The sequence below is a fragment of the Rhinopithecus roxellana genome, chromosome 18, assembly GCF_007565055.1.
Source record: "Rhinopithecus roxellana isolate Shanxi Qingling chromosome 18, ASM756505v1, whole genome shotgun sequence".
Lineage (NCBI taxonomy): Eukaryota > Metazoa > Chordata > Mammalia > Primates > Cercopithecidae > Rhinopithecus > Rhinopithecus roxellana.
Window position 1 is genome coordinate 3390443 of NC_044566.1, and position 26510 is coordinate 3416952.

Sequence of the window (26510 nt, forward strand, 5' to 3'; positions counted from 1 at the left end):
TCTTGACCTCAAGCGATCCTCTCACCTCTGCCTTCCAAAGTGCTAGGATGACAGGTGTGAGCCACAGCACCCGGCCTTTATTCAGTCTTAAAAAGAAGGAACTCTTACCACCTGCTGCCACCTAGATGACCCTTGAGGGCATTCTGCTGAGTGAAAGAAGCCAGTCTCAAAAGGTCGGATCCTGTGATCCCACATATATGAGGCCCCTGAAGTCATCAGATTCATAGAAACAGAAAGTAGAATGGCTGTTGCTGAGGGTTGGGGGGAGAGGGACATGGGGAGTGAGTGTATAATGGGGACAGATTTCAGTTTAGGATGAGAAAGTTCTAGAGATAGTCAGTGGTGAAGGTGAATATATTTAATGTCACTGAGCGGTGCACCTAAAAATGATTAAAATGGTAACTTTTATGTTACATGTATTTTATGACAACTTTTTAAAAACAAAGACAAAGTCATTCCATGCCACAAACTTGCCAGAGACTGCCCCCAGGGGCCTTGGGGTCCTATTTAAACCCTCCTTTCTTGTCCCTAATGCCAACAGGTTATCGGGGCCCGCCAGGGCCACCCGGATCTGCTGCTCTTCCTGGAAGCAAAGGTGACACAGGGAACCCAGGAGCTCCAGGAACCCCAGGGACCAAAGGATGGGCCGGGGACTCCGGGCCCCAGGGCAGGCCTGGTGTGTTCGGTCTCCCGGGAGAAAAAGGTAACAGTGCCCTGGCCACAGTGAGAGGAGCCCCATCCCCACAGACTTTCGTGTCCCTAACATCTTGTTTGTGTTTGTTGCAGGGCCCAGGGGTGAACAAGGCTTTATGGGGAACACTGGACCCGCCGGCGCGGTGGGCGACAGAGGCCCCAAGGGACCCAAGGGAGACCCAGGATTCCCTGGTAAGTGACTGTCTGCATACCTGCAGAGCTAGTGGCTCAGCCCAGCCTCTCCAGGCTTGGCGACATCCTGAAGGTCAAACGGCCAGGATCCTCTCCGGCATGGGTCCCATGTTGTAAAGAGCAGAGAGGAAACCAAGGCTGCGACTCGGATGTTGTCACAGGGCCTTGGTGAATGGAAAGTTTAATATTCCAATGGCAGGCGCTGAGTCACGGCTCAGGCCCATTTGTGTCTGGCTCATCTCTAGAAAGCACAATTGTCCGGGAAGCTCCAAAAGGGGCCTCCCCAGGTGAGAAACGCAGTAGCACTCAGAGCAAGAGAGTGGAATGACCTTGTGTGTTTACTGGGGCCTCTCTGTTTCTCTTCCAGGTGCCCCCGGGATTGTGGGAGCCCCTGGAATTGCAGGAATCCCCCAGAAGATTGCCATCCCACCAGGGACAGTGGGTCCCCAGGGGAGGCGAGGCCCCCCTGGGGCACAAGGGGAGATGGGGCCCCAGGGCCCTCCCGGAGAACCAGGTAGAGTGCTGAGCTAGGGCCTGGAGCCCCTCAGGGCTGCCCGGGCAAGGCCGGGGCCTGCTGGCATTACGTCCTCTTGTGTTCTTTGCTGATCGCCAGCTGTGCCAGGCGTGGTCACAGTTTCCAGCCACACTCACACTTCTTTGGTGGCTTGCAGGTTTCCGTGGGGCTCCAGGGAAAGTCGGGCCCCAAGGAAGAGGTGGCGTGTCTGCTGTTCCCGGGTTCCGGGGAGATGAAGGACCCATAGGCCACCAGGGGCCGATTGGCCAAGAAGGTGAGTGACCAGTGGCGAAGGACCTTCCCAGGTCCTAGTGCTGTGGGTCTGACTCACAGACTGTGGTCTGTAGGAAAGGGACACATGAGAGCCCAGAAAAGCCAGAAATGAGGCGCTGCCCCACTCTCCTGCTCCCAATCTGAGCATGCTGCTTCACTCCTGTGCCCAGCAGAACACCTGGCACCGAGTCCCGGGATAGCCTCCCTCCTTTTCCTGGGACACCTGCAGTGCTACGGAGTGGGCAGCAGGAATCAGTAGACTTCAAGGATCAGGATTAGACAAGTAGCCAAAAAGCAATTATTAAAATTTACTAGACCCACATTGCAAAGCCCTTATTTTTTTTTTTTTTTTTTTTTTTTTTTTTTTGAGACAGAGTCTCTGCCTCACCCAGGCTGGAGTGCAGTGCTGTCATCTCAGCTCACTGCAGCCTCTGCCTCCCGGGCTCGAGGAATTCTCCTGTCTTAGCCTCCCAAGTAGTTGGGACTACAGGCATGTGCCACCACACCCAGCTAACTTTTTTGTTTTTGTAGTTGAGACGGGGTTTCACCATGTTGGCCAGGTTGGTCTTGAACTCCTGACCTCGAGTGATCTGCCCACCTCGGCCCCACAAAGTGCTGGGATTACAGGTGTAAGCCACCATGCCCGGTCGTCTTACTTATTTTTTTTTAAATTATTTGCACATATGCAGAATGAAATAGGCCAGGAATAGCTATTCACGCAAAAATAAAATCCCAAATTTGTCTTAACCTGAGCTCAGTTTGAGCCAATGGTCTGAGCATTAAAAGTAAAATTAAGGCCAGGCGCGCCTGTAATCCCAGCACTTTGGGAGGCTAAGGTGGGCGGATCACGAGGTCAGGAGATTGAGACCATCCTGTGCCACTGCACTCCAGCCTGGGCGATAGAGTGAGACTCCGTCTCAAAAAAAAAAAAAAAAAAATTAAACACAGGTAGCATTTTTGGTGTCCAAGTCAAAGGAAATAGCAGTCCCCTGCCCCTGGGGTCAGATCCACAGCCGGCAAATTATGGGTAGTGTGGGGTGCACCTGAAAACAACTGCCGGCAAATCAGAGCCCACCCAGGGTAGGAGACAAGCTAGGGACGGCGGAGGGGAAGTGTCCTGGGAGAAAGGGCCATGACCATGGGTGTACCTTGGAAGGGGAGGGGACAATGGGAGAAAGGTTCACCAGGGACAGCCGAGAAACATTCACAGAGCTGCTTTGCTGGAGGCAGATGAGCCACCCCATGTGCTCCCTGGGTAGGAGTTATAGGAGGCGGATCTTGGCTGCGCAGAGAAAGAACATTCTAACCCAGGATGTGGTCAAGTGCGCGGTCAGCGTGGCCTGCAATGAGCCACGTCTCCTGGAAGTGTCCAGCAGAGAGAGGCCACTGCTGGGGGTGGGGGCTGGCCTGTGATACTCCTCTGGACACTTCCAACTCCAGGGACGTTGGACACATCCTGAGGGGCACACGCCTACCTATGGCCGACTGAGTCCTTTATGGAAAGGATCCCTCCTCTCTGCCCAGTGCCCTCACTGCCATCATTTCATGCTACTAAGCACAAAGTGTAGATCAAATCCTTCCCAGTAGTCTCCTGATCTCAACAGACAGCCCCAAGATCTGGGGAAGGAAAGCAACGGTTCTAGGCGCACCTGGAAACTGCCCTGCACCCCTGGGTTCCGAGGTTTCTGTGGGCGGCTGTGAAGGGGGCAGCTGTGAAGGGGGCGGCTGTGAAGGGGGCGGCTGTGAAGGGGGCGGCTGTGAAGGGGCGGCTGTGAAGGGGCTGCTCTCCCTCTCTCCCTCTCGGGCTGTAGGGGTGGCTGTGAAGGGGCGGCTGTGAAGGGGCTGCTCTCCCTCTCTCTCCCTCTCGGGCTGTAGGGGTGGCTGTGAAGGGGGCGGCTGTGAAGGGGCTGCTCTCCCTCTCTCTCTCCCTCTCTCTCTCCCTCTCGGGCTGTAGGGGCGGCTGTGAAGGGGCGGCTGTGAAGGGGGCGGCTGTGAAAGGGGCGGCTGTGAAGGGGGCAGCTGTGAAGGGGGCGGCTGTGAAGGGGCGGCTGTGAAGGGGGGGCTGTGAAGCTGTGAAGGGGGCGGCTGTGAAGGGGGCGGCTGTGAAGGGGCGGCTGTGAAGGGGGCGGCTGTGAAGGGGGCGGCTGTGAAGGGGGCGGCTGTGAAGGGGGCGGCTGTGAAGGGGCGGCTGTGAAGGGGGCGGCTGTGAAGGGGGCGGCTGTGAAGGGGGCGGCTGTGAAGGGGCGGCTGTGAAGGGGGCGGCTGTGAAGGGGGCGGCTGTGAAGGGGGCGGCTGTGAAGGGGGCGGCTGTGAAGGGGCGGCTGTGAAGGGGGCGGCTGTGAAGGGGCGGCTGTGAAGGGGGCGGCTGTGAAGGGGCGGCTGTGAAGGGGGCGGCTCTCCCTCTCTCTCTCGGGCTGTAGGGGCGGCTGTGAAGGGGGCGGCTCTCCCTCTCTCTCTCGGGCTGTAGGGGCGGCTGTGAAGGGGCGGCTGTGAAGGGGCTGCTCTCCCTCTCTCTCGGGGTGTGAAGGGGCGGCTGTGAAGGGGCTGCTCTCCCTCTCTCTCGGGCTGTAGGGGCGGCTGTGAAGGGGCTGCTCTCCCTCTCTCGGGCTGTAGGGGCGGCTGTGAAGGGGCGGCTGTGAAGGGGCTGCTCTCCCTCTCTCTCGGGGTGTGAAGGGGCGGCTGTGAAGGGGCTGCTCTCCCTCTCTCTCGGGGTGTGAAGGGGCGGCTGTGAAGGGGCTGCTCTCCCTCTCTCTCTCGGGCTGTAGGGGCGGCTGTGAAGGGGCTGCTCTCCCTCTCTCTCTCGGGCTGTAGGGGCGGCTGTGAAGGGGCGGCTGTGAAGGGGCTGCTCTCCCTCTCTCTCGGGCTGTAGGGGCGGCTGTGAAGGGGCTGCTCTCCCTCTCTCTCGGGCTGTAGGGGCGGCTGTGAAGGGGCTGCTCTCCCTCTCTCTCGGGGTGTGAAGGGGCGGCTGTGAAGGGGCTGCTCTCCCTCTCTCTCGGGGTGAAGGGGCGGCTGTGAAGGGGCTGCTCTCCCTCTCTCTCGGGCTGTAGGGGCGGCTGTGAAAGGGGCGGCTGTGAAGGGGCGGCTGTGAAGGGGCGGCTGTGAAAGGGGCGGCTGTGAAGGGGCGGCTGTGAAGGGGCGGCTGTGAAGGGGGCGGCTGTGAAGGGGGCGGCTGTGAAGGGGGCGGCTGTGAAGGGGGCGGCTGTGAAGGGGCGGCTGTGAAGGGGCGGCTGTGAAGGGGGCGGCTGTGAAGGGGGCGGCTGTGAAGGGGCGGCTGTGAAGGGGGCGGCTGTGAAGGGGCGGCTGTGAAGGGGGCGGCTGTGAAGGGGCGGCTGTGAAAGGGGCGGCTGTGAAGGGGCTGCTCCCTCTCTCTCTCCCTCCCGGGCTGTAGGGGCGCCAGGCCGTCCGGGGAGCCCAGGCCTGCCGGGTATGCCAGGCCGCAGCGCCAGCATCGGCTACCTCCTGGTGAAGCACAGCCAGACAGACCAGGAGCCCATGTGCCCGGTGGGCATGAACAAGCTCTGGAGTGGGTACAGCCTGCTGTACTTCGAGGGCCAGGAGAAGGCACACAACCAGGACCTGGGTAGGTACTTCCCACCTGGCCCCCATGATCTGCTCAGGGCTGGCCTGGAAGTGGCTGCGGTCAAAGGGCCACAGCGAGACTCCCAAACCCTTCACGGCTGGTCAGTTCCCCTGATGAAGGGTCCACCCACATTCCTGGAGGTGCAGAAAGATGAAAGCGGCCTTTGAAGCAGAAGCCTTACAAAACCCTCAACCTCAGGACCTAACACAGGGACCTGCCTTCTAACTTGGTATCGACTTCCGCAGGCGCCCGTGTGACCCGTCTGACCCTTGACCCCTCTCCCGTGGAGACCACCAATTACTTCACCTCCTTCTTGCTTTTTGACCCAAGTTCTGTAGACTTGGAGTCAGGCAGGGGCCATAAGGTGCTGGGGTTCGTATAAGACTCTCCCATACAGGACCCCAGGAAAATGGACCCATGGACACGTGTGCATGCTCTTATTCAAGGAAGCCTTTAAAAGGCACTAATGTGACTTTGAATACAGAAAACGCAACACACACAAACTACAAGTGAAGGTGGCTTAGTCTGAGGTCCTCTTTGAGGGGGTGACGGGAAGGGTCTCCGAGACACTGGCTGCGTTCTGCCTCCTCAGTGCAGGTTACACCAGGCGTTCTGCCTCCGGAAAGCGTGCGGCTGGCTCATGGCGCCTGCACATTCCTGCCTGTGCGCCCCACTTCCACAATGAGTTTCTAAAGAACAGTGAGGCAAAGGCCGCCAAGGATAAGGGCCTAGAATAGATCTGGGAACAGGGCCAAGGAGGCAGGCCTAGCCCAGGCATGTTTGCTAAGGGTGGCTGCACTTCTGGGTCTGAGCTTTTCCGTAGTCCCTGTCAAGAGGGAAACCTGCTTAGCCGCATCACTGAGCGTGGCCAGGAGATAAAGGCTGTCTTCATCTCTAGAAGCAATAAGGCTACATGGAAGGGAGAGGGGCCAGGGCTCCTTCTGGGGTGGCTCCTTGGGGTCAAAGAGCGACCCCTTCGAGTGCCATCAGAGTTTTCTTGGGGCCAGTGCTGTTAAGACCCCACTAAGGTAAGGCTCACCCAAAATGCTATTCCATGAAGACGCCACTCTCTGCTGATCCTACTTGGCCCAGTATGTGTGAGACCTTGTAGAAGAACAGAGCTGTTCTGAAATGCCAGTGAGTCTGATCAAAAAGAGAAAAAGAAAGAAATTGGAAAGCCTTAGCCTGGCTGAACTCCGCCAGGTGTCCTGGGGCAAGTCTGTGACACGGAGCCTCCTGGGCCTGGCTGGGGCTGGCAGGTGTGTCTGTCTTCTAGCCACACTGCACTGTGATCTCATGACCCCTCCTTCCGCAGGGCTGGCGGGCTCCTGCCTGGCGCGGTTCAGCACCATGCCCTTCCTGTACTGCAACCCTGGTGATGTCTGCTACTACGCCAGCCGGAACGACAAGTCCTACTGGCTCTCTACCACTGCTCCGCTGCCCATGATGCCTGTGGCCGAGGATGAGATCAAGCCCTACATCAGCCGCTGCTCTGTGTGTGAGGCCCCAGCCGTCGCCATTGCCGTCCACAGTCAAGATGTCTCCATTCCACACTGCCCAGCGGGGTGGCGGAGTTTGTGGATCGGATATTCCTTCCTCATGGTATGTGGCATTTGCCCAGTTCCCCTCCCCAACCACACCCTGGCTGGGGACATGGCAAGAACAGCTGCCTTTGTAAGAATAATCAGGGCAGTTCAGGGTGTGCACTGCACGAGGGCACTTGGCCCAGGGAGAGAGTGAGAGCTGGAATACAGCTTACACTTTGCTAACTGAGCCACATGCTGGGCACAGGGCTTCCCCCACCCAGAAAGGGCTCATTCTTTTGGCACCAGGCCTTCGTAAGGAGTGTAACCAGGACGAATTTGCCTGTTACCCGTCTTACTAGTATAGCACCAACACCAAAGGTACAGCTGCTTTGGGTTTACCAAAGTCTAAATATATGGAAGACTTTTCTCCAGAATCCTGATCTTCTTTAGAATCTGTCTGGAACCTGAAATACCTTCAAGAAATACCTATTAACTGCCTGGCTTAAAATGGATATATATTCATGAGGAAAATTCTGGAATACCTTTGGGTATAAAACGGAGAGCCTGTGTACTTTGAAATCCAGGAGAAGGTGCACAGCCAGGACCTGGGAAGGTGCCGCCCACCCTGCCAGATCACCTTTGGGTATGAAATAGAGAACTCTCAGCTTTGGCCGGATCAGGTTTAGCTTAATCTCTAGGGAAGAGACCACAGCACCGTAGTGTCTCTTGCAATATTACCTCTTAAAGCAGAGGCTCCTCAGCTTGGAGTAGGGTCCCGTCCCAACAAATTCATTGTAAGATGAAGATATCGTTAAGTTGCAAGTGCATTCTCAATTTATGATGGGTTTATCTGGATGTAGCCCCACCAGAAATCCAATAGTGAATTGAATACATATTGCTTTGGCACCGTCGAGAAGTCAAAACTCACTGAAGAGTCTAACCATGGTAAATCGGGGACCATCTGTATACTATTACAGGGAGAAAAGAGAGTCTCGCTGAGGACAGTGGGTCTTCCACTGAGTTTATTTATAGGCATTATAACTGTCATAACTCCAGCTACATGGATCGGATGCCCAGCATGTTAAATATTTCATAAATTATATATATACAACATAAAATATAAATTACATGATGATTGCTAATCTTTCAAAACAAAAGGAAAAAGAAATCCAGATTCTAGGAAAGGAAGGAAAAGACAAACAGTATTGGCATTTTAACAAGTATTGTTGCTATAAGTTGGAGCAACAGGATACTAAATCCCGGGCAGGGACAGGCACAACTTCTGCCTTTCCAGAAGCGTATCATGGAAGGTGGCTTTGGAGCAACTTTCTTTTGTTTCACAGTGACCTTCGGGGTGCCCCGTGTCATGGAGGAAGTAAGCTTTGGTTGCTTCTATTTTTTTAACTCACATTGTTAAATTCAAAATAAATGAGCCTCTCCCTTGTGAAGGGCATGACTACACAGTATCCAAAAAGGTCAGGCATCCCCTGTTCCGTTAGCAATCAGGTTTCAAATTACTGTCACGAGATAAGCAGGCATTATCCTCTGCACACATAACTCTCTGCTTAAATAAATGGCTGACAGCCTCAGCAAGCCTGGAACTTGACATCCCCAAAAGGCATGGGTTGAGATGGCTCCTGTCACCCTGCTGACAGATGCAGGGGTCAGAACAGATGGGCCAGAAGTACCTTGATTTCTGAGAACAACAGAAAGTCCCCACTGGCCCTGACGATGGATAAGTGAGCAGACACATCTGTGTGCTGGAGACGTGCCCCCTCCAGCTGTGTCCTGACTGCTGTCTAGGAGACAGGACCTGAACCAAGACAGCTGTATGCCTCGTCTGTGCTTTACATAGTCTTTGAGCCCTTCCGTGTGGTGACAAGCATATGGTACCACTAGGGCTGCTGGCATCTCAGCATAATGAGAGCTGACTTTGGAGAGGAGAGGAGAGGACAGCTCGGCTGAGAACAACTGCCCCACTGTCCCCAGTGGATGCACAGAAGGCGAGAACAGTGCTGAGGCCAGCACCCGGCTCACCCTTCTTTTGTCCATGAGGATAGGTGGCCCCAGAGGATGCATTTTCTGCATTCCCTACAAGCGAGCACCATGTGGGAGGGAGGACAAGGGCAAAGCCACGGATGCAGACTGCAGCAGCAAAAGCCATTTTCCTCCCCTCCCCTCAGCGGCCTCTCTCAAAGCTAGTCTGGTGGAGGCTACAGTATCTAGCTGGCCGTTATTTTAGTTCCTCTTTTTTCAATTCTGGCTACAATCTGGAGCCCTCACAGCCCCTTCTCCAGGTCAGCCTCTCATCCAGGCAGTTCTCTTAAGATATATGAGCTGCTGTGAGTACCAAAGGCAGAGGCTTGCCCACTGAGAGGAGCACATGGAAAGGGTGCGTGTGCCTGCACTGTGTGCACTTATGCACGTGTGTGCACAGGGGTGTGTACACAAGGATGTACTGCGTGTGTGTGTACATGCATGGGTGTGCATGCGTGCATTGTGTGTGTGCATGTGTGCGTGTATGCTTGTGTGTGTGTGCAGCAAACTCAGCTCTTACCTGGCTGTGCCAGCCTCTAAGACTTCGCACATCACGCTCCCTTCTGAGCTCATGCTGGGAGTCCCAGGTGTCTCCTTTGGGCAGCTCCCAGCACGGCCTCCGCTCCTTCAGACCGCAGTGAAGCCAGAGGTGCCCGGGAGGACGTCTCCACTTCTTATTACCTGCTCATTAGCAGACAAGAGCAGGCAGCTCAGGGCTGGACAGGCTTCTGCCTTCTGTGAGCAGAACACTTTTTAAAGGCTTTTTGGTTTCTGTGTGTGTTTAAAGGAAAGCTTAAACTAGGGCCCCTGCCCAAATACATCACAGTACAGCCCCTTTTTCCCACAAACTGAACTGAGATATTTCTCTTCTAAGTAAACAGATTCCGAAGCCCACTTACCACTCAAAGCCTGCTCAGCCAAGCCAAAGGGCACTTATACACAAACTCTGGGATCCAGGAGGCCTGCCATGCACTTCCATAAAGGCTAAACATGTTGACGCAACAGAAAGTAGACCTTTAAAATGAAAAACAAAACATAAGTCTCCCTTGAAGGCCTCACCCGTCTCCCAGCCAGCCTCAGGATCCACTAATTATTTAACAACCTCTGATTGAAAAAAAATTACTTAATTACACAAGTAATACATATTTATTGTGAAAAATCAGCAAGTACAGATTTTTTAAAAATAACTAAAACCACTTATCTTTCCTCCTCAGAGAAGGGGCTGGGAGGCCTGGTTGGGTGACTATTTTTAAGTTACTAGCCTCAGATGCTAGCCTACGTTTTAATTTTATTTTTTTCTTTTAAGAAGAGTAAACATTGTGTTATCTCTTCCGCCAGGTATTTTTCTTTGAATGGTTGATTAGGCAGATGGTTTGTTTTGTTACTGAAATGTCAGTTGCATCTGTGGCTCATACCTGCTGTCGGTGCTCTAGTTCCTACTGAACGGCCAGCCTCCGCAGCACATCCTAGTGCCCGGGGCTGCCTCCTGCAGGGGGCCCGGGTGTATTTCACCAACCGCCTCTTGCTGAAGGTGCATTTGTGAGGATGCCGCATATCCGTATTGACACCGATGGGTGGATGGTCATGGTTTGCTGTTCAGTAAAAACAAACGCACAGAAGAGGGCTATGCCCTGACCCCGTGCCACCTGCAGCCTGTGATTCCTAACCCTGCCCTGCCCCCTCTCTGTGCAGCACACGGCGGCGGGAGACGAAGGCGGCGGCCAGTCACTGGTGTCACCGGGCAGCTGTCTGGAGGACTTCCGCGCCACGCCATTCATCGAGTGCAATGGAGGCCGCGGCACCTGCCACTACTACGCCAATAAGTACAGCTTCTGGCTGACCACCATTCCCGAGCAGAGCTTCCAGGGCTCGCCCTCCGCTGACACGCTCAAGGCCGGCCTCATCCGCACACACATCAGCCGCTGCCAGGTGTGCATGAAGAACCTGTGAGCTGGCGCGTGCCAGGAGGGCCATTTTGGTGCTTATTCTTAACTTATTACCTCAGGTGCCAACCCAAAAATTGGTTTTATTTTTTTCTTTAAAAAAAAAAAAAAGTCTACCAAAGGAATTTGCATCCAGCAGCAGCACTTAGACCTGCCAGCCACTGTCATCGAGCGGGTGCAAGCACTCGGGACCCCTGCAGGGCAAGCCCTGCCCATAGAAACCCAGGAGCAACCCTGGCCTCCGTCACCCCTGCTAGATGTGCCGCCTGGAGGCACAGCTAACCACTTTGCACACACCATGTAACCACTGCACTTTCAAATGCCACAGACAACTCACATTGTTCAACTCACTTCTCGGGGTGGGATAGATGAGACAACAGCACACAGGCAGCCAGCCGTGGCCAGAGGCTCGAGGGGCTCAGGGGCTCAGGCACCCGTCCCCACATGAGGGCCCTGTGGGTGGGCCTGGCCCTGCATTCTACACCAATGTCACGCCAGCTCTACGCTCTCCCAAACACTGTTGATGTGAATTATCTTCAAGGCAAAACTGTGCTCTTTATGGTAAAACCACTGATAATCACACAGCGGCCGGTCATTCTTTTGCCACATCCCTAGAGACCATTGGGTTTGGCCAAACTCAGGCGGAAGTGGAGACCTTTCTAGGCGTCATTGTCAGCCCTGCTACTTGAAGGTACACCCCATAGGGTCGGAGGTGCTGTCCCCACTGCCCCACGTTGTCCCTGAGATCTAACCCCTCCACTGCTGGGGGTGAGCTGTGCTCTTCTGACTACCCCTTCTGTGTAACGACTATAAAATAAAACTTGGTTTTGAATATTTTTAAACCCCAAGTTGCTGACTGCCTTAATCTTATCGTGTTCATAGAGCAAAACGTTTGATGAATGCAAGGCACTGCGTCCACCCATGCTGCTGTTTTTATCCATCTCAGTAGAGTTGAACCCATTCGTGGTATTGCAGCCATTTCTCAGGGAATGTGTTTATGTTTATAACTCACTAATGCTTACAGAAAACACCCCAACCAGGCCAGGCGTGCTGGCTCACGCCTGAAATCCCAACAATTTGGGAGGCCGAGGCCGGTGGATCAGCTGAGGTCAGGAGTTCGAGACCAGCCTGGCCAACATGGTGAAACCCCATCTCTACTAAAAATATACAAATTTGCTGGCGCCCATAATCGCAGCTACTCGGGAGACTGAGGCAGGAGAATCACTTGAACCCGGGAGGCAGAGGTTGCAGTGAGCTGAGATTGTGCCACTGCACTCCAGCCTGGGCAACAAAAGTGAAACTCCATCTCAAAAAGAAAAAGAGAGAAAGAATAAAAAACCCCAACCAGTACTTGTGGGAATTTGGAGAAAGGGCACTTCACAAATGTATTTCCAAAGTTATTCAATTCGTTCCAACATAGGCTGGGTGCAGTGCCTCACATCTGTAATCCCAGTACTTTGGGAGGCTGAGGTGGGAGGATCACTTAAGCATAGGAGTTTGAGACTAGCCTGGACAATATAGTGAGACCCCATGTCTACAAAAAAAAGTTCCCAGATAACTTCCCAAGTCAAAGCTCAGTATTTCAAAGAAACAGTCTCTGAGATTCAGCTCACAGAGTTTGACTCTGAAATGCAATCTCAAATTGAAGTTTTCCTAAGAAAAATGTTCACATTATGAAATAAGTATCTTACCTTATAATGTTCTTTGAAACAGATAAACAGCTGCCCTAGCTCGTGTTCCCCCAGAAGCTGGCTGAGGCCAGGACCTCTACACAGCAGGGCTACATGGGAAGGTGATTTCAGGAAGCCTGAGTGGGACCTGGAGGGGGAGAAACCAAGAATAAGAAAAGCCAACTCAAGGATGTGAGACTAAGGGGGTTACCACTGTGGACAGTCTAGGTTTGATCCTGCTTGGGATCCACCAAGTGAAGGAGCCTCAGATGGTCCAGCCATGGCCTGGAAAGGGAAGTGTTCTCCATCAGCTGTGGTCTCGACTGGTCAGGGGTTGCCTGAGGGTGTTAATTCCCTCGCACTCCCAGGTGCGCCACACACCAGCACGGCTGAGCGGGCTCCTGCCAGATGCCAGGTAGAGGTGGTAGAGAACCAGGCAGAGCTGAGACACAGTGTGTCAGGCCACACCTGCACATGGCCAGTCACTACGGCAATAGCTGTAGCAAAACGGTGGGCCTAGAGCGTGTGAGACGGAGATCAAGAGAACAGAGCTTGCAACCACAGCAACTCTAAAAGCTGGGAAGCAGCAATTCATTCTAGACTCCACCCCCACTGCCAAGGAGGCAACCACAAAGTATGCTGCGGTCCTGAAGACCCCTGCTCGACTGGGGTAGGCTGGATACCTTGTGTGGCGATCACACTTCAGCGTCAGTACCCAGTGTTAAACATCAAAGAAATGTTTCACCCTAGACCTAAAATACATGAGAAGACGAAGATCCTCAACACAATTGGTTTCCAAAATGTGGATTATAAAATATCAATCACAATTCATAACCCCGACATCTGTGCCAAGGAGCCCACGATCCCGCTGAAGTACAGCGAGTGGAGATGCCTCGTCTGGAATCGAACCACTGGACATCCTGCACCTTGAAAATCAGAGCTCTGTCCTTCATGGACCCTGCATGTTGCATAAGACAGATTTTTCCAGGCTAGTTTCTTGGTGCCAGGAATAACTGCCCCCTGAGAGCTGAGCGTGCTTGAACCATCCACTAATGATGTGCCACATTTTCCAGAGGGTGGGTGCCCCAAAGTCAGAATCACCTCTGCCTCCCAGCTGCTTCAGACAGTGACTTTCAGCACCCCTGGCAGAGATGCTGCTGGAATGCGCATAAGGATGCATCTGCAGCCATCCTGACTGGGTAGGGGTACCCAGAAGATTCACAAGCCCTGGAGAGCACATCAGCCTTTAATCCATCCAAGAAGAGCAAGTTGGCAAGGACGGCCTGGGTGGGTTGGTTCAGTGAGCCGGGCCTCCAGTAAAATGCATCAAAGTACCTGTGCATCAGAGTGACGTCAGGAGAATCAGATCAGTCACTACACGTGACGTTTCTAAAGCTGCAGGCATGTACGCACTCGTACGTGTCCAGGACCTAAGAGGAAGGAGGTAGAGAATCGCTGCAACTTGGGAGTTCTAAATGTGTTGAGGTTGAGCATTATGATTTCAAATGCACAGTGCAGGGAAGGGAGTAGAATGATTTGGAAAGTAAATTCCATGACATGCTAGACATGGGAGGCAAGAGTAACACGAGCTACCAGGAGGATCTTAAAGTGACAGACCAAACCCAAGCAGATGTCTCGAAGGCAACGAGGGAACAGCATCCTCACCTCCCACACGTGGTGCAGCAAGAACCTCACTCTGCAGACTCAGGAAGCCACCACGCTACAAATATCTAGGAGCTGTTTGTATTCATACAGCATAAGTTCAGCTCAGACAATAAAATGTAAGGCTGTCCTCCCCCTCCCCGCTGAGAAATACTCAGTGTTTCTGGTTACGCCTGGAGGTGGCTTTTCCTTGAGGCTGCCTTCCTGGAAAAGGGCCATCCACTTATTTAAAAAGAAAACACCGCGGAAGTGTCAGGAGCTCATTGAAGCCAGTAGGGGAAAGGTGCTGTTAATAATGTGAGTAATTTGGAAATGAGTGGCGTCTCTAAGACCAAAGGCAAAGAGAACTGCACACAGCATTGTACTCTAGTGGATAAAGTTGTTTCTTGCAGGACTACTGGTGAACAGTGCTGACACCACATTCATGCTAAAACTGAACCATTGGTTGGGCACGGTGGCCCACGCCTGTAATCCCACAACAGAGAGAGACTGTCTCCAAAAACAAAAAACAACAACAACAACTGAACCATTAATTCAGTGGATGGTCAGTGGGAGCCATGTTTCTTATTGGAGGAGAATTTACAGCAAAGTGGGGAAATGACACAATGATTAGTCAGAGATATCAGAAGAACTCAGGTTTAGCCTATTATAGACACCTATAGTCGCATAAAGAAATACCTGTAGGTATGTGTCTATATAGGGGTAGGTACGTGTACATATAGGGTTAGTACACACGCATGTATTTCTTTGCTCTGTCAGCTGAGAGGGCCTGAGAGAAGCAGCCCCCCAGGAGCAGTGAGCATACCTGGCCCCAGATCTGGGTTTCTAACACTCTTCTCCAATGAAAGGACCTGAGGCTCCTCAGGGAGATGGCTGATTCTGAGACTGGGGCAGGAAATACAGACGATGAGACTGGAACATCTTGTAGTGCCAGAAAGTAAGGAAGTGCTCAAATAAAACCCCAGATGGACATATGTGGAAGTGACACGGGAGCCATCTAAAAGAGCTCCCTAAGACCCAAGACGAAGCCATCTGAACAAGAAAGTAAGATAGTCTTGGATAACAACCCAAAGTATAAAATCAATATCCATAAGTCCATTCTGAGTCCTCAGCCTTCCTCTCTAAGGATGGCCTGCTGTTCCCAGCACCCAGCGAGGTCCTCAAGGCTGAATGCTGTCCAAGGAAGAGTGGCTCATGGGTGGCGTGTCTCCTGCACAGCCTGTGCCCAGCTGTGCGGGGCGGCTACGGCTCCGATGTTGACGCACGTGTGTGTGCAGCTGTGCAGTGGCGTGTGTGGCACACGTACACCCTCCCCAGAAAAGAAGCACCTTTCCTGCTCCTACACCTCCCCGTCAGACACTTCTCACAATTCTGCCAAAACCAAGGGAGATGAAAAACGAAATGTCACAAAGACAATGTGCCCTTTTTTTTGAGACGGAGTCTGGCTCTGTTGCCCAGACTAGAGTGCAATGGCAGGATCTTGGCTCACTGCAGCCTCCACCTCCTGGGTTCAAGCCATTCTCCTGCCTCAGCCTCCCGAGTAGCTGGGAGAGGTGTGCACCACCACACCCAGCTAAATTTTTTTGTATTTTTTAACAAAGATGGGATTTCATCATGCTGGCCAGGCTGGTCTTGAACTCCTGACCTCAAGTGATCCCCTCCCAAAGTGCTAGGATTACAGGCATGAGCCACCCCACCCAGCCCCAAGGCAGTGTGCTTTAAAGCGAAGCTGGCTTTCTCTCTGCCATTACTGAAAAAGGGAAAATCATTGCTTTCTGGCCATTTTTCTCTAGTGGCTGCTTCATGGTGACATCACTCTGCTGGGGTTGGAGGTGGAAGAGGACAGTCATCTTCCTCCTGTGGTCCAGCCCCTCTGCAAAGTGCTCTCCCGGGTGCTTTTCCTGCCTCCCACTACTCTGTGAAGTAGGCACGATATACCCCATTTCATAAAGAGATTTTCCCCAAAGATGGCAAATCAACTTGCACAAGATAACACAACACATGTACTCAGGGGGCATTCAAGCCAAACCTCTACACTGGGCTGACTTCCTAAAAACAGTGACCATTGAGCATCAACCACGTGCCAGGCACCCGAGGCACGTCACATAACATTACCTGCGCCGTTCAGAAGCCTCAAAGCGTGGGGTCATTTCCGCGTACTGCCAGAGTCCCCGCACCCGAGGGGTATTTCACAATTTCATTGTACAAGCCCATTTTAATTAACTAGGTTCTTCTCAGAGGCCAGGAACACGCACTTAGAGATGAGAGGCTGCAGCTGCAAAGCCACATGAGATGGGGCAGGAGGGGACTGCTGTCTTCCCGAGTTTAAAATACGCCCAGGAGCCCCCTTCCCCCACCCCACCTGCAGACTCACACTTGAGGGGACCTTGCCACATGCAGGGGTGACTCAGGGACCTTCTCCTCCCATTCATGGCCAAAGTACAAGAACAAAGAGCAGATGGATGGGGTGGAGCCCGCTTAGAAGATGTGGGTCCCGTGATGGCATAAACCAGCCCTAAAGCTGGAGCCATTCCTAGAGGCCATTTCATCCCACATGGGACAGGACCCCGCTTCTCCTCCAGGTGGGACCCACTCTTTCGCCTTAAGCTGGCTTATTCTTAACTGTACACTCACAAAAATAATCCATTTTATCTGCAGGATTCCTGGGAAAGGAATTCTTGCATTCAGATGATGAGGACTCTGTCCAGGGGGCTCTCACACCTCCCTCGAAGCTGGGAGAACTCGCCCCTGGCCATGGGAGCCACCCGCCACACAGGGGTTGGTGAACGAGGCCGTCATGCAGTGAGGCTGAGGGAGAGGGTTTGGAAGTGCTACTCGGGATTACAGTGACCAGTCCCAGGCCTGCCACCTTCAGACCGAAAGCAGGCACAAGCCAACCCTGCTCACTTAACTGAGACCAGCTCCCAGGAGACAGCGTGCCAGGCCCCAATGCCTTCTCCCTGTGGGAAAATCTGGATGGGGGATTAAAAAAAAAAAAAAAGGTGGGGCTGAGGCTTGTCCTGGACCCATGGGTATCCACCATTTGCAGCCCGATCAACCAAGCCCACCTTTAGGGGAGGAAAGACAGGGCAGCAACTGGAACATGGCATTGAAAGTCCGAGGTTCATATTCCCAAGGCATTATGCCCCAGGCAGGACCTTCCACATATTTTGACATCCCAAGAAAACAGCCATTGTAGACTGAGCTGGGAGGGCCTCGTGAGGAAGTGGGGGGTGCTGGGAGCCAAGGCCTGGGCGTGTCTCACTCCAGCCACTGACACCCTGGCCCAGGACACACTTTCTCTGGCCTTGGGTCCGCACATCCTCAAGCAAGGTGCCCTCCAGATCTGATCTCCGAGGGCTGGGCCAGTGGGTTCAAGGCAAACACAAAGGGAAGGGGAGGGGCACAGAGCTTCATAACCACGCAAGGACGCTTGCTCTGAAGGCATCTGCTCTCCCTGAAGGAAGCAGCCTGGACCACAAGGGAGGACTGGGCCGAAGAGCTTTCAGAGCAGGCACAGAGGAGGCTGAGTGCAGGCGGTATTACGTGTGTGCAGGGTCTCGGCGGTGCGTGTGTGCAGGGTCTCGACTGTGTGTGCAGGGTCTCAGCTGTGCGTGCAGGGTCTCTCCACTGTGCGTGCAGGGTCTCTCCACTGTGTGAGCAGGGTCTCAGCTGTGTGAGCAGGGTCTCAGCTGTATATCCACCCCACCGCACCCAGCCCCTCTGTCCTGTTTCAACAGTGAGGCTCGAAAGATCCAGCTCTGCGAAGTGGGAGGATGGAAGACCCCTGCACACTGTGGGTCTAAGAAGAGGCTGTGCTCCTAATAAGGGCACGTAAGAGGACGAGGGGCACAGGCCACCCTGCCTGGCCACAGAAAGGAAGATACGAGCTGGACTCCACCACCCAGGCCTGGGAGGATCTGTGCCTTTGAAATCCTCCAAACACCTGGAGGCCACCCTACTGCACTTCCAGCAGGGTCTCTGGGGTCCGGGTCCCACTCTTCTTCCTTCTTCAGAGGTTTGTGGTCATTGCTCAGTAGGGACTCAGCCTGGTTAGAGTCTCCCAGGAGCACGGAGTGAAAGCCGAGCCCAGAGCCATTGCCCCTTCTCTCTGGAAGACAAGTACCATCTCTGTGTCTCATGGGGTCTGTCTCATGGGCCTTGAGCAGCCTCTGCTGGAGAGATCCATGTGCTGGGAGCACCCGTGTGCTATGGGGATCCGAGTGCTGGGGGGAACCCATGTACTGGAGGGACCCATGTGCTGGGGGGAACTGTGTGCTGGGGGGACCCATGTGCTGGGAGGACCCGTGTACTGGAAGGACCCATATGCTGGAGGATCCACGTACTGGGGGGATCCGTGTGCTGGGGGGATCCGTGTACTGGGGGGATCCATGTGCTAGAGGGACCCGTGTTCCAGAGGGACCCGTGTGCTGGGAGGACCCATGTGCTGGGGGAACCCGTGTGCTGGGGAGAACCGTGTGCTGGGAGGACCCGTGTGCTGGGGGGACCCGTGTGCTGGGGGGACCCGTGTGCTGGGGGGACCAGTGTGCTGGGGGAATCCGTGTGCTGGGGAGAACCGTGTGCTGGGAGGACCCGTGTGCTGGGGGGACCCGTGTGCTGGGGGGACCCGTGTGCTGGGGGGACCTGTGTGCTGGAGGGACCAGTGTGCTGGGGGAATCCGTGTACTGGGGGAATCCAGGTGCTAGAGGGACCCGGTGCTGGGGGGACCTGTGTGCTGGGGGGATCCGTGTGCTGGGGGGGGCTGTGTACTGGGGGGCACCGATGTGCTGGGGGGATTCGTGTGCTAGAGGGACCCATGTGCTGGAGGGACCCATGTGCTGGGGGGAGCCCATGTGCTGGGGGGAGTCCATGTACTGGGGGGCACCCGTGTGCTGGGGGGGATCTGTGTGCTGGGAACATTCATGTGAGGTTGTTTTCCTGGCATAGCAAGGGCTGTTTAAACCAGGAAGTTGGGTCCAGAAATGGCAACATCATACTCTTTAAGAAACCAGGCCTGGGAGCCTGGGGACGGGGACATTCTGACTGACAGCACCCAGATTACCACATACCCAACCCCAAGACTCCCTGACACCACCGCCAGGCACGAGGCTTCAAGGGCACCAGGAAATACCTGATTATGAGGTGTCATTGAGGAAAGGGTTCTCATCTGCATGGGGACACAGACAGCTGCAAATGTGCAGAAGGGAGCTCCGAGACCACATGCTGCCATTAACCCCGGACCGTCACTTGCTCTTCTCCTCCCTGGAGTGGCTGCTCTGCACAAAGGAAAGACGGATGCTTGAGGTCACGCGCTCAAACCCACGCCCAGTGGGGAAATCTGCGCCATCTCCAACGGCTGAGTTGCCCAACTGAGAGATTTCAAGCTTTCCAAGAACTGACGTGGTTTCTGGAAGGAAACGGGCCGCATGAGATGAGGGTAGGGGAGCAGGACCCAAGACCAGGCTCCCCAGGGAGGAGCCAGGCTGGCATCCGAAGTCCACTTGGAATGCAGCCCAGGACACAGGGCGCCTGTGGCACACCGTCATTGAAACTGTCCCATTCGCTCAGCTCCAGGAAGGGCTGAGGAGAGAGCGACTGCTCAGTGAGATGTGCCGAATTAATGAACCCCTCATGCCCTTACGAAAGCACTTGTAAGGGCAGCTGGAAGGTGCTAGCATAGGAGAGACTGCAGCACCAACTGCTCAGAGGAACTCGTTTAAAAGGAGCCCACAGGGATGCTTATTTTTAGGACAACACATACAGGATGAAATGCTTAAACAGAGTTGATGGCGAATGTGCCACCCATGGGCACCGTCCCTGGAGCACACGGCCCCTCGAGGAAACAAGCTGTCGGGTGCCCAGAGCAGATGGGAAATCGAATCCAAGAATGTTCAGAAAGAACAGGCCTCAGGCATTCATACAGCCCTCCCTGCCTTCAAGCACCAACTGCAAAAACAATGTCCTATGATACATTCTCTCCCTCCACAGCCTTCAAAGAAAGACTCTGGCCTGGCCACAGCTCATGCTTATGATCCCAGCATTTTGGGAGGCCGAGGCAAGAGGATTGCGTGAGCCCAGGAGTTCCAGAGCAGCCTGGGAAACACAGCAAGACCTCATCTCTACAAAAAATAAAAATAAAAAATTAGCCAGGCGTAGTGACACAGCCCTGTAGTCCCAGCTACTTAGACTGAGGTGGGTGGATCACTTGTGTTCAGGAGTTTGAGGCTGCAGTGAGCTGAGATTGTGCCACTGTACTCCAGCCTGGGCAACAGAGTGAGACTCTGCCTCAAAAAAAGTGTCCAAGGTCTCTTTGGTTAGCATATTTCCTAGATGTGTCACTAGTAAAGATGCACTTTATAGAAAATGAATATAACTTCTGTCCCTACAGTGGTATATTCAGCCAAGTCAACAAAAAGTCATGAGTCAGGCTGACCTGTGTTCACTTCTCAATGGGCTGCTATTGCGAAACTGAAGTTTTAAACTCCGAAACCGCATCTCAGCAGGGCTGAGGACCTGCAATCGCAGGGGTTGCCTCAGTGCTTCCTCCTGGGGTCCAAGCTCCCTTCCTTGCCTGAAAAGCACTCATTCCACAGGAGCAGAGAAGTTAGGCTGCAGCAGCCCAGAAACCGGAGAGCACAGGCCTTCAGCAAATTATGAACAGCTCCCCAGAAAACAAAGCACCCTTGTAATCCCAGCATGTTGGGAGGCTGAGTCGGGAGGATCACTTGAGTTCAAGGATTTGAGACCAGCCTGGGCAACATGGCAAAACCCCATCTCTACAAAAACAAAAAAATTACTGGGACATGGAGGTGCATGCCTGTAATCCCAGCTACTTGGGAGGCTGTGGTGGGAGAATCGCTTGAACCTGGGAGGTACAGGCCGCAGTGAAAAGATCACACCATGGCACCCCAGCCTGGTGACAGAGCAAGACCCTATCACAAAAAAAAAAAGAAAAAGCGAGAGAGAGAGAGAGAGAGAAGGAAGGAAGGGACGGAAGGGACGGAAGGGACGGAAGGGAAGGAAGGGACGGAAGGGACGGAAGGGACGGAAGGGACGGAAGGGAAGGAAGGGAAGGAAGGGACGGAAGGAAGGAAGGAAGGAAGGAAGGAAGGGACGGAAGGGACGGAAGGGAAGGAAGGGAAGGAAGGGGGAGAAAGAAAAACAGCACTCATGAACCCGCTGCCCAGCGCCATCCACCCCATGTTGCCTCCCAACACAGAGCCCCGACCCCGGCCTGCTTTCATTCAGTCACATTTCTGGGAAAACAAATCTACTGTCTCCTGGCGTCTCTGTCCGGCATCTTCCAATAAAGTAGCCACCCCATGGCCAGCAGCAGCAGACCGGAAGGGGGTTTCTGACTCAGAGGCCTGGATGCTCGGGTGCCCCGCACTTCAGCAGAACCAGAGCTTTTAGCTTTGCTGCTATTATTGGAATTCAAGTCATCAAGAAAACTAGGCAGATGGGCCCATCTAAATATTCTGCAATTGGTAAGGATTTCACAGAGCTTCTGCAGAAAGAGAGACGTATCTCAAGTTCACAGCCATCTCCCCAGCGCCCCCCACCCTACCCCACAAAGAGTCCCTGGGACTGAGGGAGCAAATGAAGTCAGTTCAGTCTCAATACCTAAGTGTTTCCCCAAATCCTCTTTAATAATACATGTAACCAACATTGCTGCAATCAGTATAAAAACAGTTATTCCTGATTTTGTATAAATGAACATGTCTAGAGTCAGGATTATAAAGCATTAAGATACAAGCACCAAGTGGGAGGACCAAAGACAACTCACAGTGAAGAGAAACGCTTGGGAACAAGAAATGTCAAAGCTGTAGGATGTGGTAACAACCCAGGGTGCTGAAAGGGTCAGAGGTGCAGGTGCAGATGCAGGCTTCTGCCTGTGCAAGGGTGAGGGGGCTGTCGGAGGCTGGCTGCAAAGGACCAGTGCCGGGCAGCGAGGCAGAGAGCGCCAGGGGGCTCGACTCTGCAGATTGGGCTTTGCAGAGGATTCCTGTTTCCCCACCTCCCCACCCCTCTGACAGAGACCGAGGAGACCACACACATTGACCTCCTCTTCATAGCCAGCCATCATTTCCACTCCAACATTCTGCTGCGTGTGTCACTCTGGAAAATAATTCCTTGGTGTTCCTTGCTCCTTTCAGATCATAGCTTGCCTGGTCAGACCCCTTCCCACATGCACCGTCTGAGTCCAGGAGGCCCTCGAAAGTCAGGCACAACACCCAGATCTGGTCCTCTTGGGTGGCTTATGACTGGATATATCCACTGTGTGTGACGGCTTCTCAGCTCTCTGCTGTAAGATCATTGGCACCACCAGGTCAAACAGGGTCTCAAACAGGAGGTCCACATTGTAGCCGGTCTTGGCACTGGTCTCAAAGCACATCTGCTCAGCGGCCGGCACGTCCTGCTCATCCAGCATCTTGTACTTGAGGATCTTTTTATAAAGGGCCACCGCGTCCTCCAGCTGCACCTGCTTAGGCACCCTGGGGGAGCCACAGTCCCCGGCATCCATATCTGGACTGCGCTCTTCCTTCTCCTGGCCCGCCAAGGCCCCCTCCTCAGTGAGGTCCACTTTGTTCCCCACGATGGCGAAGAGGCAGTCTTTGCTGGCCGTGTCCGTCAGGCCCAGGAACCGGTCCTCCAGCTCCACCAGGCTCTGCGGGTGGTTCACATCATAGGTGAGGATGATGGCGGCTGCCCCCCGGCAGTACATGGAGCCCAGGCCATGGAACTGCTCCCGCCCTGGTGGGAGAAGAGGGACAGAAAGATTGGTTATCTCATCTCAGAACACAGCCACCAGCCACACTGCAAGGGAGCGTCCCGCAGGGATATTTATTTTTAGGGCAACACATACAGGAAGAAATGCTTAAACATAGTTGATGGAGAATGTGCCACCCACGGGCACCGTCCCCGGAGCAGGCGGCCCCTCGAGAAAACAAGCTGTTGGGTGCCCAGTGTAGATGGGAAATCGAATCTAAGAATGTTCAGGAAGAACAGGCCTCAGGCATTCACACAGCGCTCCCTGCCTTCAAGCACCAACTCCAATGGAGTCATGGCCCCAGCCGTGGCTGGAGATGGAAGGAATCAAGAACTGATGTCCAGAAAAAGGCAGCGACTGCCAAGGCCCTTGCTGAGATAGAAGCTGACTCAGGAATGCAGGCTCCGGAAGCTAAGTGTGCCCATGTCCCTTCACCCTCCTCCTTCTACACCCCGTGGGTGCTCCCAGCTGCCCTGTGCTGCCCTGCCCAGGGGGCGCTGCGGGGAGGGCTTCTGAGTTCGTAACAGGGGTTGTAAACCACACCTGCACTTACCTGCCCAGAATCACACAGCACCTTGCAGTGTTCACAATATTTTCAGGACACAGTGGACTTCTTCTCTCCCTCACTGGAATCTGAATTCCTGAGGAGCCAGGCCTCAGCGTTTGCACTTCTTGTGGGTGCCGCAGCCCCGCCTGCCCCTCCAGGCTTTAAAACAGACAGAGGTGCACGCAATTGCAGGCAAGTTGGGAGCCTGCTCCCAAAACATTTCCAGGTCGAGATCGACACGGCTCAACGCCAACACATTGGCTACTGACAAGGTGCTGTCTGTCGCTGGGTCTGGCAGGGAACAGGGCCAGCTGGCACACACCCCTGCAGTGCCTGGAGTGTGGACCTCTGCTCTCCCCGTGCCCCCAGCACTTCGGCCTCACAAGGTCGGTGAGGCCACACACGCTTTCCACGAGCAGACTGAAGTGTGGGGGAGTCAGGCACAGCAGCGCTCGAGGGAGGCTGGGCCAGGGCACTGGAACACCCGCCACCATCCTGTATATAAACGCAGAGGCCCCCAAATTGATGGCTAAAAAGGGGGATTAAAAGGTCCTGGTCTCCGCGTACTTTTACAATGCAGTCATCTAATCAAACCAACCCGGGTCAGAATACACTCCCGACAGGTAACACCTGCACATCCATAGTGTCCTGTTCCCGACATCTGCCCCAGGGCCACCTTTCTATCCCACCAGCAGTGCACAGATCCCCAAGGGGGCCTGCTCACCTCCCCACCGGCAGGCAGCTCCCTGCCAGTCCACTCAAGGGCTACCCAGGAACTTTCTGGCAGAATTCTAAACTCCTGCCTATAGCACAAGCTTTCTGCATACTCAGATTTGGAGGACAGACTCCCACAAGGGGAGCAGATCTGGCCAAGGCAGGTGTTCCTGGGACAGGTGCAGTGCACACAGCAGGTGACAGCCCCAGCAGGGACGGCCCAGCCGAGCACACCTGCTGGTATGTCCTCCAGGCCTCGGCATGCTTTCATCGTTGGGCACATCTGTCGCGTTGGGGCGATGAGCTCTCAGGAAGCAGCTGTGGGAGAGGCGGCAGTGTGCCCCATGGCCCCCACCCGCCTCTCGCGGACCGAGCAGGCTGTGCGTGGCATGGGCCCTCCCTGCTTGCAGGAAGGGGCTTCCCAGGCGCTCCTGGTGATGAATCTGTTTCAATCACCAACGAGCGAACCCTAAGTGAGATCTTCCAACCACAAAGCACCTGCCCCCACCACACCTGCCAGGGGCACGCTTTCGAAAAGGGCCTAAGTGAGATCTTCCAACCACAAAGCACCTGCTCCCACCACACCTGCCGGGGCTTTCAAAGAGGAATGAGACTGAGACCGGTGCTCAGACGCCACCCCAAGGAGCCTCTGCAGACAGGCCTGGAAGCTGCAGGCCAGCTCCTCCCTCCTGCCCGGGGCAAGTGTGGCCTCCTGGGCCATACTCTTAGACCAGGAGGAGGGAGAGCTGGGAACGACTGACTAACAGCACTGGTCTCCACTCTCAAGCTCAGAACGCAAGTTCAAGTGCCTCTGAACAAGGATGAGGCTGCTGGGGCGCTGGCGCAGAGAGAGGTGGCACCAGGGAGTGTCCAGGCCCCATTCCAATCCCTTCCCTGGGAAAAGTAAGCCTGATTTTGATTTTTTAAAAAGAAGCTAACAATGTGGATTTTAATCTCCCAAGTTTTAAGCATTCAAAACTAATTCAAAATGTTCTAAAGATCACATTTAGGCAAACCAAAATGCAACAGTGGCCCATCATCGGCAGCTTCTAAATTATAAATAGTCCCATGTCACTCTGAGGGCAACCTCCCCTGAGTGTGTGGACAGCGTCGACCAGTAGTAGCAAGGGCTCTTAACCACTGGGGTCATAAACCAAATTCATAGGGTCCACGACCTTGAATGTGGGAGAAAATGTCATCTTTGTTGTCACCACCCTCTACCTGAAATTTACCACTTCCTTCCACTATAAATATTGGCAGCAAACTGCAGAAATGGCGGTAAGGGGCACTCATCACCAACAAGGGCAGCAGGTGCCTCCATCCGCATGCCAGCCGCCTCAGACACTCCAGTGCAATGCCCACGATGCTTCAGACCTGCCACGCCTTCATTCATTAATACGTGGACCATGGACTACATATCAATCATAATTTTAAAAGGTTCTGACCACATATCAATCATAATTGTAAAAGGCTCTGGATGGCTGTACTTAAGGACAGCTGGTTACCTTTGTAAGTGACTGCATGTACTTGGGCACAGTGTTCTGAGAAGGGGTCCTGGGCTCACACCACTCGGGGGCCGAGAGGATCTTGACACAAATGAAGTTAAGACCCTTGGTCTGTGGGGCTTTGGAGCATGCACTGAACGCACAACACCTGCACATGTGTGGCTCTCTAAGGCAGACTGTCCTTTGCCAATAAACCACTGCTTAGAGTCAAATAGCCAAGAAACACAATCAAATTTCATCCAATTTCCATCCCCAATCTTCCTGAAATGGCCACATTCTGATGACACCAGTCCTCAAACCTTGCTAGGCGATGCTGCCTGAATTTTGAGGCAGGCTGGTCACCCTTTGGGCAACCCTGGGGAGGGGAACCCACAGAGACACATACTCATGTCCTGTGAGAAGAGCCAGACAGACCTGTCTACTGACCACTGTGGTCTCCCAGGCCCCAAGCGTGGGTTCCAGCTCCCCTTCAGCAAAGCCGACAGTGTGCCCTTCGGGGATGGGAGGGAAAGTGAGCTGGGAGCTGAGCCCAGACCAGCTCTGGTAGGAGGCAGAAGAATGTGCCCTGCTGCCAGTCTGAGGGTCAAAGTGCCAGAGCTACCCGGGTCACCTCCCTCTTCTGGGAAAAGCCAGCCTGGGAATGCTGTGGTTTGGGCAACAGAGCCACCCTGTTGGCAAGCAGCTTGTGCTCTGAATTCAGCACCTGAAGGGCAACATTCCTCCTTCCACATGCCTACGGGGCCAGCTTCAGACTGAGAAGTCAATCCACTTCCGGTCAAGCTGGACTGGACCCCAGCAGGCAGAAACCAAACAGTGTCCCCCAAATCCAGTCATTCTCCCACTACAGAAGATGATGATCAAGAGCCTTTAAAACCCAATATAGC

The 26510-nt window shown here is 54.1% G+C and overlaps 2 protein-coding genes across 4 annotated transcripts in view; one reads left to right on the top strand and one right to left on the bottom strand.

The window, feature by feature from the left end:
* The window catches only part of COL4A2 (collagen type IV alpha 2 chain), a 204740-nt gene extending 193140 nt beyond the window's left edge, over positions 1-11600 (top strand). The window contains exons 42-48 of the mRNA XM_030922365.1: positions 542-703; positions 787-885; positions 1253-1399; positions 1557-1673; positions 5061-5252; positions 6568-6854; positions 10508-11600. Coding sequence (XP_030778225.1) covers positions 542-703; positions 787-885; positions 1253-1399; positions 1557-1673; positions 5061-5252; positions 6568-6854; positions 10508-10765 — 1262 coding nt within the window. The 3' untranslated portion in view covers positions 10766-11600. The remainder of the gene's footprint in view (positions 1-541; positions 704-786; positions 886-1252; positions 1400-1556; positions 1674-5060; positions 5253-6567; positions 6855-10507) is intronic.
* The window catches only part of RAB20 (RAB20, member RAS oncogene family), a 49848-nt gene continuing 32929 nt past the window's right edge, over positions 9592-26510 (bottom strand). The window contains exons 2-6 of one of the 3 annotated variants that reach the window (XR_004054733.1): positions 22147-22844; positions 19222-19366; positions 13764-13858; positions 12450-12576; positions 9592-10407 (exon numbers count right to left, since the gene is read on the bottom strand). Coding sequence is in view for 1 of the 3 variants with exons in the window: in XM_010384744.2 (XP_010383046.1) it covers positions 22312-22844 (533 nt within the window). In the remaining 2 variants the exon portion in view is untranslated. Of the gene's footprint in view, positions 10408-12449; positions 12577-13763; positions 13859-19221; positions 19367-21714; positions 22845-26510 lie in introns of those variants that run through there. The other 2 variants (XR_004054732.1, XM_010384744.2) reach the window with 2 other exon arrangements.